At 39.8% G+C, this 19,129-nt stretch overlaps 1 protein-coding gene across 3 annotated transcripts in view; it reads left to right on the forward strand.

Annotated features, from left to right (window-relative positions):
• INTS10 (integrator complex subunit 10) overlaps nucleotides 1–16,870 on the forward strand; it is a 34,821-nt gene extending 17,951 nt beyond the window's left edge. For 2 of the 3 annotated variants that reach the window (XM_075605306.1, XM_075605324.1), the window contains exons 10-18: nucleotides 5,658–5,811; nucleotides 6,872–6,954; nucleotides 7,513–7,668; nucleotides 8,327–8,435; nucleotides 8,601–8,680; nucleotides 10,466–10,628; nucleotides 11,699–11,792; nucleotides 13,658–13,735; nucleotides 15,688–16,870. In XM_075605306.1, coding sequence (XP_075461421.1) covers nucleotides 5,658–5,811; nucleotides 6,872–6,954; nucleotides 7,513–7,668; nucleotides 8,327–8,435; nucleotides 8,601–8,680; nucleotides 10,466–10,628; nucleotides 11,699–11,792; nucleotides 13,658–13,735; nucleotides 15,688–15,844 — 1,074 coding nt within the window. In that variant the 3' untranslated portion in view covers nucleotides 15,845–16,870. The remainder of the gene's footprint in view (nucleotides 1–5,657; nucleotides 5,812–6,871; nucleotides 6,955–7,512; nucleotides 7,669–8,326; nucleotides 8,436–8,600; nucleotides 8,681–10,465; nucleotides 10,629–11,698; nucleotides 11,793–13,657; nucleotides 13,736–15,687) is intronic. The other variant, XM_075605315.1, reaches the window with a different exon arrangement.
• Nucleotides 16,871–19,129: the final 2,259 nt, after the last annotated feature.

Raw genomic sequence — 19,129 nt, forward strand, 5'->3', positions numbered from 1 at the left:
CTCTATACTCCATCCAGGGCCGGCGTGACAGTGGCGCCGTCGTTGCTTGTGCAGTTACAGAGGACCCGCGCTCTCCCCCATGACAAGTAAACTGATTGCAGGGGCAGAGTGCGGGACCTCTTACTTTTACCTTCTCCAACGGCATCACTTGGCATCTTCCCCCTACATGGTCCCATCGCCATGGCTCCGCGATGTCAAATGGAGTTGCCATGACAACGGGACACCTCATGGCAACGTGTCGCCATATGACGTCGCAGAGCCATAATGACGGGAACATGCAGGGGGAGAGACGATGCCACCAGTCGTCAGATGATGCCACCGGAGACGGTGAGAACCGAGGCCCTGCACATGTCCGTGCTCCGAGCCCTGCAAACAACCCAGCCGGGCCTGACTCCATCGTTGCAATAATGAGCAGGATTGAGAATGTCACTCTGCACATGTTGCCACATGTATGTGCACTTGGAGCAGCCGTTCCAGGGAACATACCGCTGTGGGAAGTGTGAGCGGGTGGTTTCGTTGCAGTCTCAAATTGTTGATACGAGGAGATGAAGAATACTACAGCGCTCCCTTCACAAGTTATGAGGGTAACCACCCTGTCCTGACTATTTAGTAAAATCACAGTATTACACAAGCAAAACAATAAAAATAAAAATAAATGAAAGTAGTGATACTAGCCCTTCGTGAATTTTGCAGCTCAACCTGGAGAGGATCATCCCTTGATCCTCAAATGTTGGTAGAATGGAGGAGGTGGTGAGCGCACATATGAAATAGATATATAAAGATATATGACACAATGTGTAGTCAGGCAATGTTGAATACATAAAACACTGTTCAAGACTGTAACAGTCCTGCAGTGAGCAAAACCTCAATCAGGGTTCAGGGGATGGGATGGGTATATAAGTTTATAAACATATACTCACACGGCCATGTGTGAGCCCCTTCCTAGGAAATTGTATCTTTTCAGGGATCTTCAGTTCCCAAAGTGTTAGCAAGATACAATTTCCTAGGAAGGGGCTCACACATGGCAGTGTGAGTATATGTTTATAAACTTATATACCCATCCCATCATCCCTGAGTGAGGTTTTGCTGACTGCAGGACTGTTACAGTCTTGAACAGTGTTTTATGTATTCAACATTGCCTGACTGACATTGTATCATATATCTTTATATATCTATTTCATATGTGCGCTCGCCACCTCCTCCATTCTACTATGTTGATACGAGGAGGCAACTTTTAACATTTGACAATCTTGAAAGGAGTTTATTGCTCACTGAGCATGCCCTGACTGGGATGCAGATGGTGGAGCTGTGATTGAGGACCAGGAAGAGGTAGGAAGCTGGGTAATGGTGAACAGGAGGAAAACTCAGGCCAGTTGTGAGCTGACCCATCTTAATAGATATGCCAGATTGAGTGAAGATATTGGGGGAGTCAGGACAGGAATTGCAAGGATGGGGGGAGACTGATTCCTCTAGCATCCAGGGCAATCGTCCCTCCAGCACAGAGGTGTCTCGGGATACAGTTTGTTGTCTTCCGGGTGGCGCATTGTAAATCGGTTGGAGACAGATTGTTGGGAGGGCCTGGGACTGACCCGGCGGTCTTGGTACTTGTAGGCAATGGCAAAATTAAAAAGGGATGGATTGTTCTAAAAAATTATTTAATGGATCTAGGCCGCAGGCTTAAGGCAAGGATCTCCATTTTCAGAAATGCTACCAGTGCCATGCTACCCTAGGGAGGCAGTTGGAGCTTAGGTAGGTTAATGCATGGCTAAGAAAGTGGTGTAGGGGGTTTGGGGTTTTAGAGTTCTGGGACTCCTTCTCTGATAGGTGCGATCTTTATAGTAGGAACGGTTTGCACCTCAACGAAGAGGGTTCTTCTGTGCCAGGGGGGAGGATGTTAAAAAGTTTGGAGAAGATTTTAAACTAGGAATGACGGTGGAGGGACAGCAAGTGGTAATGGATTACATAGGAATGGGGAAATAGCTATGGGTCATGGTGGTTGAGTGGGGTTAAGGGAGGGGGAATTAGGGAGGCACCCATATTAAAATCAAGGGAAGTAGAAAGCAGATAATCTAAAAAATATCACACACACTGGTAGCAATCTTAAAGCATATATGCCTTTTTGAAGGGGAAAAAAAAGTGTCCATCTTATGTAGGGAAAAAGAGGTTCTCCAGTGCTGAACGGCATTAATTTTTATAATCAATACATTGGAATGTAGTTGTTGCAGGAGAAAATATGGAAGAAAAAGGGGCAGTTTTTAATTTAAAACCTTGTTAGATAAGTACATCAGTGAATACCGTTGGGTAATGTAAAAGACATAAGTCTAAACCATTGTTGCTAAATAAACAGGTAGGGTAGGAAAGGAATAGTGAGGCATTTAGATTCTTAACGTCTGAAGGGACGGAGGCATCATATCAGAATTATAAGGAATGTAACACAAGGGCAATCAAATTAACAAACATTTTAAACAAAAAAAGGATTGCAATAGAAAGAGCATCCCTACAAAGTTATTTAAGTACCCTAATAACAAAGATTATAAAAAAATAATATAGGACCCTTTCAGTGTGAGATGGGCAGGGCAATAATTAAAGATAAGGAAAGACAGAGGTAATCAATACATTCTTTGCCTCTGTATTTACCACTGAAGAGTCAATTACAAAAGTATTGCAACACGGGGGATGCCACAACCCCCAAACATTTTGTTAACAGAGGAAGAAGTTCAAAGGCGGCTTAATAAAATGTAAGATATATATATATAAAGCACCTTGCCCCTATCGCATGCACCCAAGGGCTCTTAAGGAGCTAAGTTCATTAATAGCAAAATTGTTATTTAATATTCAAGGACTCCATTTCCACAGGCTCAGTTTCACAAGATTTGTGGAAATCAGACGAGGTGGCTATATTTAAAAAGGGAGCTAGATCACAACCGGGGAATTACAGACCTGTAAGCCTGACTTCAATAATGCGGAAGCTACTTGAAGTTCTAGTAAGGAATACTATTCAGGAATACCTAATGTGTAACAAAGATTATTAATAATAGTCAGCATGGATTTATGAGGGATAGGTTGTGACAAAGTAATCCTCATAGTTTTCTTTGAGGAGGTAAGTATGAATTTAGACCAGGGCAATGAAGTTGATGTGGTCTACTTAGAATGTGGAAATGCTTTTAATACGGTGCTACATGAGATTAGTGTACAAAATAAAGCACCAGCAACAAAGGAAAGGGTTATTTACCATAAGGGTGGTTAAGATGCTGAATTCACTACCCATGGAGACTGATGGCAGATACAATAGATACAGGGGCGTAGCTATAGCCCGGGCAAAGTCCGGGGGCCTGCTCTCCCCCCCTGCCTGCACATTAATTCCCTGCAGCGGTCAAGAGGCACAGAGGGTAATACCTTCCTCCGTAGGTGGGCGGGGTCAGGGAGCGGGGCCCTGAGATGCCGTAGGAAAGACAGAGGGGAAATTCCTGACTCTGCAGAGCCTCCGTAGGTGGGCGGGGCCTCAAGTAATGCAGTGTGGGGCTGGAGCATTATTTATTTTATTTTTTTCAACTTCATCTGCTATAGTATGTAACTGTGTATTTATAAACTCCCGTTGAAGCCAATGGGAGTTTTTGTGCAGTAGCGCTCACATTGGCACTGTCTCAGTTTAATTAATGACCCGCGTAAACTGAGCCTGTGTTTTTATCTCGCACTCCATTAGTTGCGGATGCTGGTGTCTTCTCTTAATAGGGCCAGCATGAGATCAATTATGTATTATTTTCATGTTGGATGAATATAAAGTGTCACTATGTACCCAACCTACTGTGCAAACCATGCAAGACCATAATAGGTTTTGTGGAAGTCTTAGGCTGCGCTTATAGTGACGTCGATGTCTCTTGAAAACAATTATATTGAAGCCGTCGCGTGCGCTTATAGTGGACACGACGGTGCTACCAAAATCCTTGTAGTCACTAGAATTTGATTTTTGCAGGGACGGTCTCACCATGTGACTGCCTATAAGCCAATCAGATAGCTTCTACTGCACCGAATCAGAGAGTATAGTACATAGCATTATATAAAGCCATTATTTTTGATTATGGTTTTGAAACGACATTGGGTAACCAAAATTAGATATATAAACTATGTGTTTAACACAGTTTAGGCAGATGGAAGATGGCTTCAATATGGCTGTATATTGTATATCAATTTGTGTAAAGTATAGGTTTAAACCAGGGGTGGGGAACGTCGGGCCCGAGGGCCGTACAAGGCCCCCGAAATCATTTGGTCTGGCCCTGCTAAGGCAACTGCTACAACCGGGGTTTAAAAAAATGGCCGCCGATCGGGAGGAGCCCTACACGATCCCCAGTGTGCCTGCCTGTCTGTGTCTGTATGGCCCGCGACCGATGTTATAAATATCCAAATGGCCCTTGGCAGAAAAAAGGTTCCCCACCCCTGGACTTTAAACAAACTCCAGTTTGTGTTTAAATAGCACACATTGGCAGCATACAGAAAACACAACTCTCCGTTTTGCCTTCTGCTGTTATCTCCGTTTGCTCTTGTCTCCGCCCCTCTGCCTTCCCCCTTGCTGACGTCACTCCCCTTGCTTTTTTTAATTATTAAAAGGTAGACTATGCCTTAATAGTTACAAAAGTTCTTGAAACTAAATGGTGTGCAGTGTGTGTGCAGTGTGTGTGCAGTGTACAAAAAAAATAGAATTTTTTTATTATTTTTAAATTCGGTGTGTGTATATATATATATATATATATATATATATATATATATATATATATATATATATATATATATATATATATAATATAGTGGTTGACAAATCACCAAAAAAATCTACTCGCCACCTAGTACCAAACGTGTGCTGCTTGGGCCAATATTTACTCGCCCGGGGGTTAAATCCACTCGCCCGGGGCGAGCAAATGTATAGGTTTGTCGAACACTGTGTATATATATATATATATATATATATATATATATATATATATATATATATATTATAAATATCCATTATATCCATGGAGATATATATATATATATATATATATATTATAAATATCCATTATATCCATGGAGATATATATATATATATATATATATATATATATATATATATATATATATATATATATATATATATATATATAGTGGTCGTACCAAACGTGTGCTGCTTGGCCCAATAGGAGCTCGCCACAATGTTAAATCCACTCGCCCGGGGCATGCAAATGTATAGGTTTGTCGAACACTGTATATGTATATATATATGTGTGTGTGTGTGTGTGTGTATATATATATATATCTCATACATAAGCACACGCTCTGCCTGAGGGCCAAGAACATGAAAAGCAGCTGCCTGGTATGCGGGAGATGAGCATCAGCGCTGGAGAACATGGCCACTCGCCACTATAAACTCAACCTTAGAAATAATGCAGTGCAGCATTTGACAGGCCATTGCTTTTTATAGTTATCCCTACTAATACCTTAGTGATCTAGCACTGTAATGTCATAAGGTCAGAAATACTGTAACCATTGTTTTAGAACATTACCGGTATAATAGATGAGAAAGTCTCCGTGTTCAGTGATGTAGTTGTCACTCAAAATGCTCCCATGTAGCTGTATAGTGAAATATCGGCATATTTTTAAAGATGGCGCTTCTGCGTTTTCAGAGCTCAGACGATGAAGATCTCTCTGGCAAAGGCCGAAGTCGGCACATTGTGATTAACAAGAATGACCTAACCAATCCAAATGAAGTGCTGGAGAGTTTTAAGATAGCGAGGGAATGCTGGGACCTGCTGCATTCCATAGAGTCTCTTGACAAAGGTAAAAAAAATTGCAGCGTGTCATTACACTGCTATGTAATGTTGGAAAATGTTGCACACCAATAATCAAAATAAATATAAGATACTGATAACGGTTCTCTCTAACTCAAAGGGGGAAGGCCTGCTGCAATCCAAGTACAGAATACACAAAGAATTAAGAGGCTCCACGGATTTGATAAATGCAATAATTTATTGAAGCCAACGCAGTGACTAATGTTTCGGCTGTCACAAGGCTGCTCTGACAGCCGAAACGTTGGACACTTTTTATTTGGCTAAAATAAATTATTGCATTTATAAAATCCGTGGAGCCGCTACTCTTCCTTTTTTGATTACACCATGTTAGGATTATTACTAGTGATTAGATTGCTTATTATCCTGTATGTAGGATTTTTTTTGTAACAGGAAACCTTACTCTGCACCGCTTTTTGTTGTTTGTTTTATGTATGTAGATGGCTACATTATAATCTGTTTTAAAGTATATTCTTCCCCCATGTAGAAAATGGAGTGTGTGTCGCAACTTAGAAATGTAACAATTTTAACAATCTAATTATAGAAGGGTTTATATGACTGTAATATGGAAGAAAGCTGGATACTTGTATTTCTATCCAATATACACAATAAGTTTGCACTGAAATATATCAGTATTGAAACAATTGACAAGCTTGTGACACGTATATAATTCGTCACATAAACGTAGGAAAAATTGAAAAAAGATTATCGATGAATGACGATGTTTTATGTCAAAACCAGCATTGGGGCTGCATTGTTTAGAAATGTTTCTTATTTCTATGTTTCTGCGCACCTGATATTCATTAGAATCTCTGTGTCTCTGTCTGTCTCTCCTTTCATGTAAAACTCGCTCTGCAAAATAACACGATAAAAAAATGTCGCATGCTGCTTTAGGCATTGCATTAAATAATGTCTGGTTTTAAAATGTGGATCATAATTTTAATAAACGGTTTTAAAAAGGTGTTGAAAAGTTTCTCCTCATAGAAATGTCATCTGCTCTCCATTATTCAATATGAAAATAACCGATTGCTGTCCTGTATCTGCATACCTAGAATTCTCCAGGGTTTGCTTGTCATGGAAGACTGACACGTGGCTGTGGTTAAGGATCTTCCTTACAGATATGATCATCTACCAGGTAGGCAAACCGGAGTTGGTGAGTCCTGAAGATGGAGCTCCACCTAATCGTTATTTTCATCCAAATCACGTCTGATCGTCACATCCTCAGTCAGTGTTGCGTTTTGGTTTTTGGAAAGTAATGTTTTTGGTGATTCTTAATAATGGTTTTTTGTTTTTTTTTTAATCCTTGAACACAGCATCTTTGAAATAACTACCCTTCTTCTCCTCCCCCCCCCCCCCCCCCCATAAATTAAGTGTGACTACGTAAGTAGCTGTGTACATTTTATATTCTCTGGTATTTGCTGTTAATCTTAAATTGTGTGTGTGTGTGTGTGTGTGTGTGTGTGTGTGTGTGTGGTGCGCGCGCGAATGTGGATTCTCTTCCATCAAAACTCTTACAACGGTTCACTAAAGTGGCTGTCCATGGCACCGTGGGTGGTCCATGCTTCCGCATAGTTAATCTGTCCTGGCCGGGATCGTTGCCAGACCGAGAGCGGTCGCGACAACACAAACACGAAGTCTTGCTATATCTGTATATCTCTGTCACATCAATTTGTTGTTATTACTATTACAAAAGGGTCAGCAGAAGAAAGCCATTACCAGCCTACACCACCTGGCAGCTCTACAAGGTCCTCATTCTCCAACACAACAGATCATTGGCCAAGGAACATTGGAGCAGCAAAGGCCACTGATCCAGCTTGCCTCTTGTCACTTTGCCCTTGGAGAGTATAGGGTAATTACAAACTCCAAACAGTTGTGAGAAATATGCAGAATATTTAAGCCACTCAAAATAATAGATTAAAAGCTCTGTACTGGTTGTTTTTTTTTAGTAATGGGTCATTCATCTGTACAGAAAAAATGTCTGTATGAAACTTGACGGAGTTATATCAGTTTAACAAAAGGCATTCTGCCTGATCGTTAATCCCTTCTAAAAGAAAATGATCCGTTTAGCATTGGGGGGCAAATCTAAGGAGCAGTATGGAAGCAATGTCATGCAAACAATCTGGCACTGAAGGCATCATAAAACATTAATGGAAACACCCCCCCTTTGAATTTGTGCACTTGCAATTTGGGGTCTGTGTTGGTTTTCTGTTGTGTTTGGGAAGTCTCGTTCAAAGTCCTAATGGTTGTATCGGTCCTGGCGACACGTAGATTCTTTGTACGGTTTGATAACTTTTCAGGAATCAACCGTTCTTCATAGTTTAAATGATGGTGTAGAGGGCATTCGAAACCACCCGTAATGTTAAAAATTGAAAGGTCAATAAAATTACAAGACCGCTGACTTGTTTGGGAGGGTAGCGTGGAGATAAAAGCCATGTCTTACAGTTTAAGTTTAGACAAGACTAATGCATGTTATATGAACGGATTTGTATTTTTCTGACTTTCTGCAGTTGACGTGTGAAAAGGTCCTGGAGCTAATGAGCTGTGTAGTGCCTCCAACTCAAGATGTGTCCAAGATACGAGAGGAACCATCCAAAGTAAAACCGAAGTCCAGGAAAGGTGTGTCCACTCAAGCTTCACAATTTCTAACACATTTCTACTATTGCTACTACTATACTATAACTACTAATAGTTTCTACTATTGTTTCACTAAACTGTCCCCTATGACCAAAGTATATACAAGATGAGAGAGATGTTTACATTTTTTTTTGCTTTGCTTCTTAGGTTCTGACCTCAAACTTTTGCCTTGTACAAGTAAGGCTCTAATGCCGTATTGCCTTCAGTTAATGTTAGCTTGCTTTAAGGTGAGTATAGAGTACATTACATATTGGTGTAACATCAAATACAAGAATATACAGATACAATTTATAGAGCATTAGACGTAAATGGTAATATTAGGAGTACATGACACAAAAATGTAGTCGGTATGTTTAGGGACAGGGTGCTGATATCCAGTCCAAAGTGTCCTTAAAGAGGTGCTCCTGGCGATACTTAAAAAAAAAAAAAAAAAGATTAATTTACATTAAAGCACGTGGTCTCCAGAGCTGAACTGTGTTACTTTCAGCTCCGGGGACCCCCATGCTTCCAGCGATACCCAAGAAGGGGATGCCGGGATGTCTCCCCAGCTTACAGCTCCCGTGTCAAATGAACCAAAAGGAAGACACAATTGATGGCGTTGCAGCTTTCTATTGATTCGAGGAACGCAAAACTTTTAAACCACCATAGGCAACACATGGGCCAATAAGAAGCCGCACCGGGTGACGTCACGGCTTCCTATTGGCCCGCAGGACCCGAGAGCTTTGAAAAGCAGCCATAACATGGCTACCGGCAGCCACTGCAGAGGTGAGTATCTCTGGAAGCAGGAGGTCCCTGGAACTGAAATCAAGACAGTTCAGCTAAGGGAACCCTCTACATCAAACTTATTAGAAGGAAAACAAAAACTCGCAAAAGAAAAGTGTCGTCAGGACTGCCACTTTCAAATATTTTTTTTAGTTTTTTATGTCTGTGTTTTGAGCTGTGAAGATAAAATAAAAAGTGGGGGGTGGGGGGGAGCTTAGTAGATCCTTAAAGTGAATGATTTCCATAGATCGTATCCGTGATTGCTTTACGATTGGGAGAATGCTAGGGACTACTTGTATCACACAGATTTTTTCAATCTTTGACTCTCCATAGTTGGTCCATCACTGAGAACTGATATAAAATCCAGATCCTTTAAAAGTATAAACCTAAACCTATATAAAATGTCCCTGAGCGAGCCCCACTGCGCATTTAAAATGCCAATAAAAGGAATAATCGCCTTATCTCAACACTAATCTTTTGATACAGCTGCTCTGATCGGCATTTTGGGCAGCCATTTGCAACATAAAATCGGACGGCTGAGACCTCCAATGATGAATTTTCGCATTGGGCCCATTCTCATATATATTTCCTCCGTGGAGGCACTGAGATTTTGCCAAATGTATCGTCTACTGGTCTCAGTTTATAGACTATAATGTAATTGTGTTTCAACCACCATTTTAAACTTCCATTTTTAGTGGTGAGGGTTTTATGAGTTTTCTTTGTGAGATATCTTTATTGTATTTTTTATTTCCTTAACACATGTTGTAGTTGTGAGTGCAGTCTTGGAGTTATGGTAATGATCATTTGTACTTGCTTGGAAACACCTATTTCAGTGCTGGAAAAAAAACGCCTAAACGGCCGCTTCAGCAGATATAGAATAAGGCCCTAAATAGGTTCAAAGTGTGTTAATTAGGAATGAATGCATAATTTTCCTACTTTTTTGCTAGACAGAGTAGTAAATAACTGTTGACTTCTATAACGTTACTATGTGCTCATTTGCATGTCATTACCCAGAATCCCTGGGTGCAGTGGAAGCATTGCATGCCAAGAGATCATGGCGAAAGGCATGGATGCAGGCATGTGAATGTGCTCACAAGTGGGATTTGTATTTACTGTTTAAAGTTATTTGTAAATATATTGGACTAATAAGGAGCGACCATTGTATCATCTACTGAGGATAATGTTGGATGACTCATCGAGTCCTTCCATATTTTTGCTAATGTCTTAATGACCATTTGTTTCTTCATTAGCTCAGAGCTTTCACTGATAACAGAGACGACATGGCTTTGGGCCATGTGATTGTGTTACTGCAGCACGATTGGCCCAAAGGAGAGAACCTGTTCCTCAAAGCTATTAACAAGATCTGTCAGCAAGGAAACTTTCAGTATGAAAACTTTTTCAACTACGTAACCAGTATCCTTTTTGCGTTTGTAATTAGCCAGTACGTAGTGCAATATTTATTATTTAGGTACATACTTAATTACTGTTCTTAACATTGGCCACCTTGATGCTGCAAGAGGTTACATATTTTTAGCTCTTAAGTCCAGAATAGTTGTGTACATGCAATCACTCGTTCTGAATTTTTTAATCAAATAGATTCAAGATCAACTAGAATCACGTTCACATGGAGGGCTTATTTGGCTTTGGGATGTTATTGAATATATATCTTGGGCATCTTTGAGAGATGCTGAGACCTCAGTGAGCCACAATTCATCTTCTTGGTGTCGTATCCAATTCCTCCTTGTCATCTGGGTTGGATGATGGTCACCTGTATTAGAAAAAAAGAAAAACATTGCTATCATTTGGTCAACTTTTCCAAGTTGGTCGTGTGGCTGCATGTACTTACACGCTGGTTGTTGTAAGCTATGGTTCCATTTAAAGTTCTCCTTTAAGATTAAAAGTCTGCTCTGCTCCCTGACCCAGTGGACAGCACTACACATGGTTATCAAACCTGTTTGAGTTCTGTAAACTAAAAGGGCATGTTGAAAAAGTTCAATTTAGGCGATAAAATAAAAAGTACATTTTTATCGGACAAGCCGTTTTTTTTACGAACAAATAATAATAAATTAATATTGTCATTGTTCCATGGTAAGCAAATGCTTTAGATGGGCTTTACAATGTTCGTCTATTTTCTTTTAATAACTGACAAATCGTGTTACCAACATTGTTTCCTTGCCTTTGTGTTCTTGTTTGCAAAGAAATCACGGTGCCATCATTTGGTCAAAAAAGATGAACAGAAGTAGCTGAGGCGCTTGAATCCAGCGTTCCCAAGGAGAAGCAATAATGTTACTTTTCCACAAGAGGGAAGTAAGATTGTTACTCCAATAGTGAAGGAATCCTGCTAAGAAAGCCAGTTATACGAAGTTGTGTTTTTTTTTAAATAAGGGATATATATATATAGATAGATAGATAGATAGATAGATATCCCTTAAGTTGAACTGCCCCTTGTAATTTTTAGTCCTCTTCCCTAACTGCCCCTGCAGACATTGACATGCTTGAGGAATTTGCTTATTTGAGAACCCAGGAGGGGGGTAAGATTCATCTGGAAATTCTTCCTAATCAAGGAGTGCTAATCAAGTAAGTCATTTATTTTTTTTGCATTTCATTTTATTCTCTTTGAATTGCTGTAGTAATACACAGGGCAACTGGACTTAATTTGTGCATGAGTTGTGTAAGCATGTGGGTGTAATTTTAACATCAAAAAATGGAAGGAGTCTAAAAACCTTTATTTTGGAAGGCATAAGATATAAAAACCATTCTCTTCCCTATTTTGCAGCTTTTAAGCACCTGATTACTAACAACAAAAAACCAATGGCTTTTTTATGACGAAATAGACCAAGACATTGTTGACCATCAAATAATTCAACTTGGGAAGTGAGCATTTGCAGTTTTAGAATCACTGACAACTTATCCAGAGTAAATGTTGAGGGTGTTTTGTTTATTTTAACAGTTGTAGCTAGGATTTCCTCAAACTGCACTACTCTGAATAGGAGAAAATAAAATGGCACATGAACGAATACAAATCAACACACTTGATTTCTCACTCGATCTGCATCCACTGTGTGATGGAGAATGGAACACGCTGTAGGGAATCTGTGCGAGACGTGGATGTCCTCTTCAGAGTGTTTGGTTATTAATGGATTTCCGAAAACTCTTTTGAGGTCTTCCACATGTTTTGCTGAGATCATGTACAAATGTAGTGCTTCTCAGTCTACCCCCAGATCCGGCTGCGGTTTCTTGGCACGTTGTGGCAGTGCCTTTTAAGAACAGTCAATTCACTGATTTTTCTCGTTCCACTGCCTTTCCCATTTTGTTGTGCCCTCCCCCCTACATCTGAAGTGTGTGTTATAAATGTTATCGTTCTACTTAGGAGAATATCATCATTTTGCTGTTTCTGTACAACAATGATGATGGAACTCAAGTTTATTAATGTATTGGTGATTTTATTGCAGTTTTTTTAAGTTCTTGATCAACAAAGCTGTAATCAACAAGCAAAACGGATATTTGCCCATATTTACAAAGCGGTGCTATGTCACAGCGTGCTGGAAAGATACCGTATGGCCCATTCAAGTGAATTACCCATAAAGTGTCTTGTGGAATAGCACCGCTTGGTAAATACAGGCATACCCCGCATTAACGTACGCAATGGGACCGGAGCATGTATGTAAAGCGAAAATGTACTTAAAGTGAAGCACTGCCTTTTTCCCACTTATCGATGCATGTACTGTACTGCAATCGTCATATACGTGCATAACTGATATAAATAAGGCATTTGTAACAGGCTCTATAGTCTCCCCACTTGCGCACACCTTTGGTACAGGTAGGGAGCCGGTATTGCTGTTCAGGACGTGCAGACAGGCGCATGCGTGAGCTGCCGTTTGCCTATTGAGCGAGATGTACTTACTCGTGAGTGTACTTAAACCGGGGTATGCCTGTATGGCACTTTTTCTATTCAGCACCTGCCAAAAGGTTTCTATTTTTAATCTCTGCACGATTTAAAAAAAAAAAAAAAAAACACAAATCAGGGACGCCATTAATTTTTATTTAATGTTCGAATATTTAAAATAATACCTTCTGATATATCCTTCTTTTCTCCAGCAGTACTGTGATTAGCTATTGAAGATCCCCACAATGCCATTTGTTTTAGGGTGGGGCTAGATTGAAATTACGCAGACTAAAACATCTGACTAGTATGACCTGGTTTTCTGCTGCATGGCTTATAAGCAAATAATATTATTCTGTTTGAATATGGAAAACTTTGTAATGCCCTTGCGTCAGCAAGTACAATTAAACGACCCTTCCAAAAGCACCATAAGCTTACAGTACCCGTATCAGATTTCCTTCCAAATATCTTTTGAAACTGTATTTTACTGTAGTGTTGTCTTGCAGCTCAGGATGAGTTGGTTTAGGTCTTTGAATGTTGCTGTTTGCTGTTTTTGAAGGACCTCTAGCACTTCCCTGGGGTTGTTGCAGCAGGAATTCTTACCTGTCCTACAGCCCAGCATAGCAACCGCTGACAGGTACCATGTCAACAAAGCGAAGCCTGCTCATAGTGCGCTATGTCAGTCAACATTTTTCCTCACCGCCCATAGTTTTCTACAGCTTAACGTCTGATTTTTACCCATATTTTTTTCTTTTCATGTTTTTGTTCCTGCATTGTTTCACAAAACTCATAGCTGTAATATTGTGACATTCTATATATTTTTTTTTTCCCATGAGTGGCTGGTGTTTGCATTCAGTGGACAACACCTGTACATCATGTTTAACTATTAGATTGTGCTCATCCACCATACAGTCAGTGTAACAGAAGATGTTTCTTGAATAAGTGCAGCCTGCCATTGTTTTGGACGAGTTGCATGTAAACACCTACTGTAGTGATAGAGAATGTTGCAGATATCCGAGAGGTATGGTACAATTTACATATCAATGTAAATAAAGGAGTATGCTGCACACCACAATGAAAAATAAATACATACAGTTTACCGGTGCTGCTGGTTCAAGTTGTACCTTTCAGAGTAATTCCAGGGCAATACTCAGGGAAAAAAAGGGGATCCAACGCTCTACGGTTTTGATTATAATGCTAATTTATTTGTGCGACACAACGTTTCGACCTAAATAGGTGCCTAGTCACTTGAGACCTATTTAGGTCGAAACGTTGTGTGGCACAAATAAATTAACATTATAATCAAAACCGTAGAGCGTTGGATCCCCTTTTTTCCTGACAATTTACATATCAGCAGGAGAGACTGTTTTGCCGCGTGCGGGAAGTAGTTCCAGCTATTAAGTGGTTAGAGTGTGGTAAAAACAATGGTAGTCCTGTGTTTCATTGCAGAATAACAACAATTTAGACATCTTTTTGAAGATGTTCACAGAAAGGTGAAGCCTTTTGTAATCTAGGTTTCAGTCCAGGTTTGTGAAGTCCTACGACTCTCTGCCACACTGGACCATAAAACATGTACCTCTGCAGCTGTGAATCCAGGTACTCTTGAGCACATTTATGATGTAGTGTGGACCACAATGCTGCCTCGTGTTTTCATGATTGCAGTCTTGCAGACAATTACCTTAGAAAGCCATTGGGGCTTGTGCTACAGTATCACGTGGATTTCCTAATATGTATTGGACAATATCCTTTCCCCCATTAACTTTATTGCCTCTTCTGAAAGTTACAATGGGTCCTAGTAAAGTGGCTGTTTAATATTGGAGATTAGGATAGTATTTTACAAACTCCATCATCACTGAGAGACTATTTGAAACCGTCAAGTCCAGTATTTGTGCCGAACTACTTCAGTCACTGTTAGAGCGGTTTAGTTAATGGGGTTTTTTTATGGGGTGATCTCATGAATGTTAACATGGTTTTGAATCCTAAAGGAACAACCATCCATTAAGAAATCCTGTGACAACATAGAGTTGCTTTGAATGTTTGTATACTGACAAGATGGGACACATACAGTAATACATATGTATGTATCAGATAGGAAATCATTTACACACTCACACTAAGTTGGTCAAGCAAAATCAAGGCAGACATATTTATCACCAAATGGTAGTGTTTGATGTTAACCATTATCTCTATGATTATTTAGAAATTAAAATACTTCTGTTAGACTACATGTTACCCCTTTTTACAATAGTGATACAATATAAATCCATTTTTGAAAAATTTGTGTACATCCAATTTGTTCACTTGTAAATTAAACTGTAAAATGCCTCCTTTTGTTAGGAAGTGAAGCATTTAGGACAAATATAAAATGAAAGGGTGGATCTGTTGATCTGCTAGTAAAGTCAATGACTGTACCTATGCAGTATTATTTGTCAAGTCCTTCAAATAAGCAGCAATCAAAAGAACTTTTTTTTACAGATGATAGTCATATAAAATGCCTATTGGCATGGCCAGAGTACATATTGTAGAATCTTCATGATGAAACTGCAATGTCCTTTTCAGCTTTGCATAATACTTTGCTTTCTGTCTCAGACATCACACGGTGACCCGCGGCATTACAAAGGGCGCAAAGGAAGATTTCCGACTAGCCATGGAACGACAAGTCTCTCGCTGTGCTGAGAATCTGATGATTGTTCTGCACCACTTTTGTATAAATGAAAAGATGTCACTACTGCAGTGTCTGACCTGACATCGCTGAAGAGCAAATAATCATCTTCGAAGAGGGAGGCTACTACAGATCTTGGTTTGGGTGGAAAAAAAAAAGGCAATGCGTTTGGGGCCCCTGTGGTGGCCAAGGGCTAATGTTTACTGGGATCTAAAACACTGTAAATATTTTGAAATATTTGTTCATTTATCCTCTTCATACAGTAAATGTTTTTCATACAATAGTTTGTGACAAATGTATCTACATTCAAAGTGGTCAAATTTGTAGTATCTCTTGTTTTTGGCACTTGAAACATGTACAATGCTGTAAAATTGAGTTGTTTCTTTTTGATGATTCAATATATACATGGAAAAAGGTACCAGCGAATATGAATATTTGTCACTCCCACCTGCGTGTAATTTAGTGCCTTGCCCCAAATCCCTTAGAGATTTGTATTTGTGTGGTTACTTTGATAGTAATGTGTCCCAGAAGACACTGTTCTGCAAGTTGTTTTTGATACAGAAGCACAATCCACAGCACACACGTGATTCCAAGAATACAAGACTATGGGAGGGGTGGAGAAAGAGAGAAACTTATTGAATACCCAGCTAATTAAATATTCCTGAAATATGTACAACTGTTGATGCCACTTCATTAACAGAAGCAAAAAGGAGCCTATAAAGGATAATATTCTAATAAATCAATTATAAACGCAATCATCGTTCTGAGTAATCTGTGTGTGCAAAGTAACACCTCCAAGTATGTATACTCGAGTGTGCACATTTCTCTGCGAGTGGATGTCTGATTGCAGCAGCCACCAGTGTCTGTACGAATCCAGAGGAGAACACAAATATTTTTGCCAAATACAGCACAGATTCAGGGAGATCCAAATGTATTTTTACTGGTTTTGTGAATACTGCAACCTGTACTTTTGGCCTGCTTTATAAAAATGTGTCACTTTCAGATTGGTGTCCTCTGTAAAAAGGCACATGTAAACGTGCAGTCCTGAGTACTAATCATTTTAGTTTGTTAAATTGCTATCTCAATCTGAAAAAAAAGTGTTGTATTTTTTTTTGTGTGTGTGATATTTTCTTTAATTTTTATGATGTTGTAATTCAGAGATACCAGCCTTAAGTTATAAACGTTTGACAATTTAGAAAGGCTGCTATTTTCCCCATATAAATCAATGGAATAAAGCTTGATAGATAAATGCTTAAATAAGCATTTTCAATTAGTCAAAACAAGAAAGAAAAAAAGTAACAGGGTGTTGTATATGTTTAGGAGTGCTATATTTACCTGCTATGTGGGACCGCCCCTTTTAAGGAAGCGGGGTATTTCTTTTAGACGGCAATGCATTTGGCTATGGTTGAAGTGGTTCTCAATCTGTCCCTACCTTTAAATTAAAAACAAAAAACAAAAAACAAGGTGCGACAGGCTCAGTACATCTGGCAACTCTAATACAGTATTATTAACTAGCCACGTTGCATAAGCAGTGTTTAAATTAATGACTGTGATCCAACCACCCGATGAGATCCCTGGTATTCGAATGGAAGTGGGAACAGGTTCTCCCGTCAGTATGGAGTCCAGTGCTCTTCTACTGGCAGCACGAGGAGAGCTTTAGAGCAGTCCCCACACAAACTCACTTGTAAGCCAATGTAATATACATTGTAAAATGTTACATTATCTGTAGAATATATAAACATGTATAAGTATAATCCGTAAGTCTTTAAATGTGTCCAAAAATGACATTGCAATGCTAGTGTCCCTTCAAAATAATTTCTGATTGAGCCCCTTTGGAAAACAGATGTATTCTATAGAGTATGCATAGAGGGGCTACTCGTTTACACTAAAATATGTAATATGGAGCAGAAATCCACCAATTCTCTACCATTTTTGAACAGCTTATCAGCTTTGATAGCCAAAAGAAAGTTCACTTTAGAGGCCTAATTGAACCGTGATACAAGTGTAACCCTCCCTGCCCAGCTCTATGGGAATTTACATCAGTTTCTGTAATATTGGCTACGTGGGATGTATTACCTTGTTTAGGGTGTAGGTTCTGTGCAGGCTGGGCGGTGATATAGTAGTGATGGGTGCCAGGAACCTTATTCATTCTCAACAGCATCTTTATTATTGCAGTGTCTTACACAGGGATCTTGGTATTGAGATTCTCTCAGTCATTATCCAAATCTTGTCTTCCCTCTCTAGGCCTGCTAGGGAAGTGCGGAGGCTTGATCGCTTTAGTTACTGAACTAAACCATCTGGGTGGCCTGGGTTGTGCTTCATCCCGTTAGAGCCTGTAACAGGCCTTGTGCTGCTCTCTGCCTGGGATTAGTGTCCCTCTTATCGGCACTGCCTGCCACTTCGTGGTGACCTGTATTGGGGCCAGCAATGGACCCTCCAATAGGATAGGCCCAACTAGCCCTAAGGGCTGTGCACTGTTGAGCCCCCTCAGGGCATAGGCAGCTGTAATATGAACTCAGAGTAGCAATAAACCATTCTAAAGGCCTCTATCTAAATGGGACAGTTTCCCAACTATCAAACAATAAAAAGGGGATCCCCTCATATCTTATCCATTTACATGAACCCTTACTATATACACTGACACCTCTCCTCTGTCCTCCAGGAATCTGAGCTCTAGAAACTACTCCCTCACTACCCCCATCTGATGTAACTGTCTCCAGGCAGAAAGGGGCAACACTTAACTTCTGCCAAGTCCCCAGCACCATGTGACCATAAAAATGCCTACTCTGAGCCCACAGTTAACCCCCCGAAGGCCCTAGTAATCCCATAGGGGGTTACATGTGACAACACCACTACTTAAAACAACTAATTTTTATATAGTTTGTGACAAAACAACTGGTAATATCTCATAATCCTAACATTCAGGTCAAGACCTATGCTCATCAAACTGAATTGATGACAGGCATATGTTTAAAGGGTTAAAACTAGATGATTAATGTCTCATGTAAACAAAAATAGATTCACATATTTTCACTGCTTCATAGTTTTAATATCTAAATTTTGATTTAAAAAAAATTGCAAATAAAGAAAAAAAAACTACTTCAGCATAGAGGTCCCTGAAAAAGTATATTTTGTGGGCTGTGATACATTTGAATGGACCAACATACCAATTGTACAAGGTGGTCTTGTGCATGACCGTTCCAGAGGGCAGAGGTCTTTATCAGAGGAAGAGACCTCTGCAGCCTGGAAAGATTTTTGCACAAGACCATTTTGTACAGTTGATGTCAGTCTGATAAGAAGATGACAACCTATGAAGTATCCAACACTCATTGCCTCGCCGTAGAAATACGCAAGACGAAAAAGGTTTGA

The sequence above is a fragment of the Ascaphus truei genome, chromosome 1 (assembly GCF_040206685.1).
Source record: "Ascaphus truei isolate aAscTru1 chromosome 1, aAscTru1.hap1, whole genome shotgun sequence".
Lineage (NCBI taxonomy): Eukaryota > Metazoa > Chordata > Amphibia > Anura > Ascaphidae > Ascaphus > Ascaphus truei.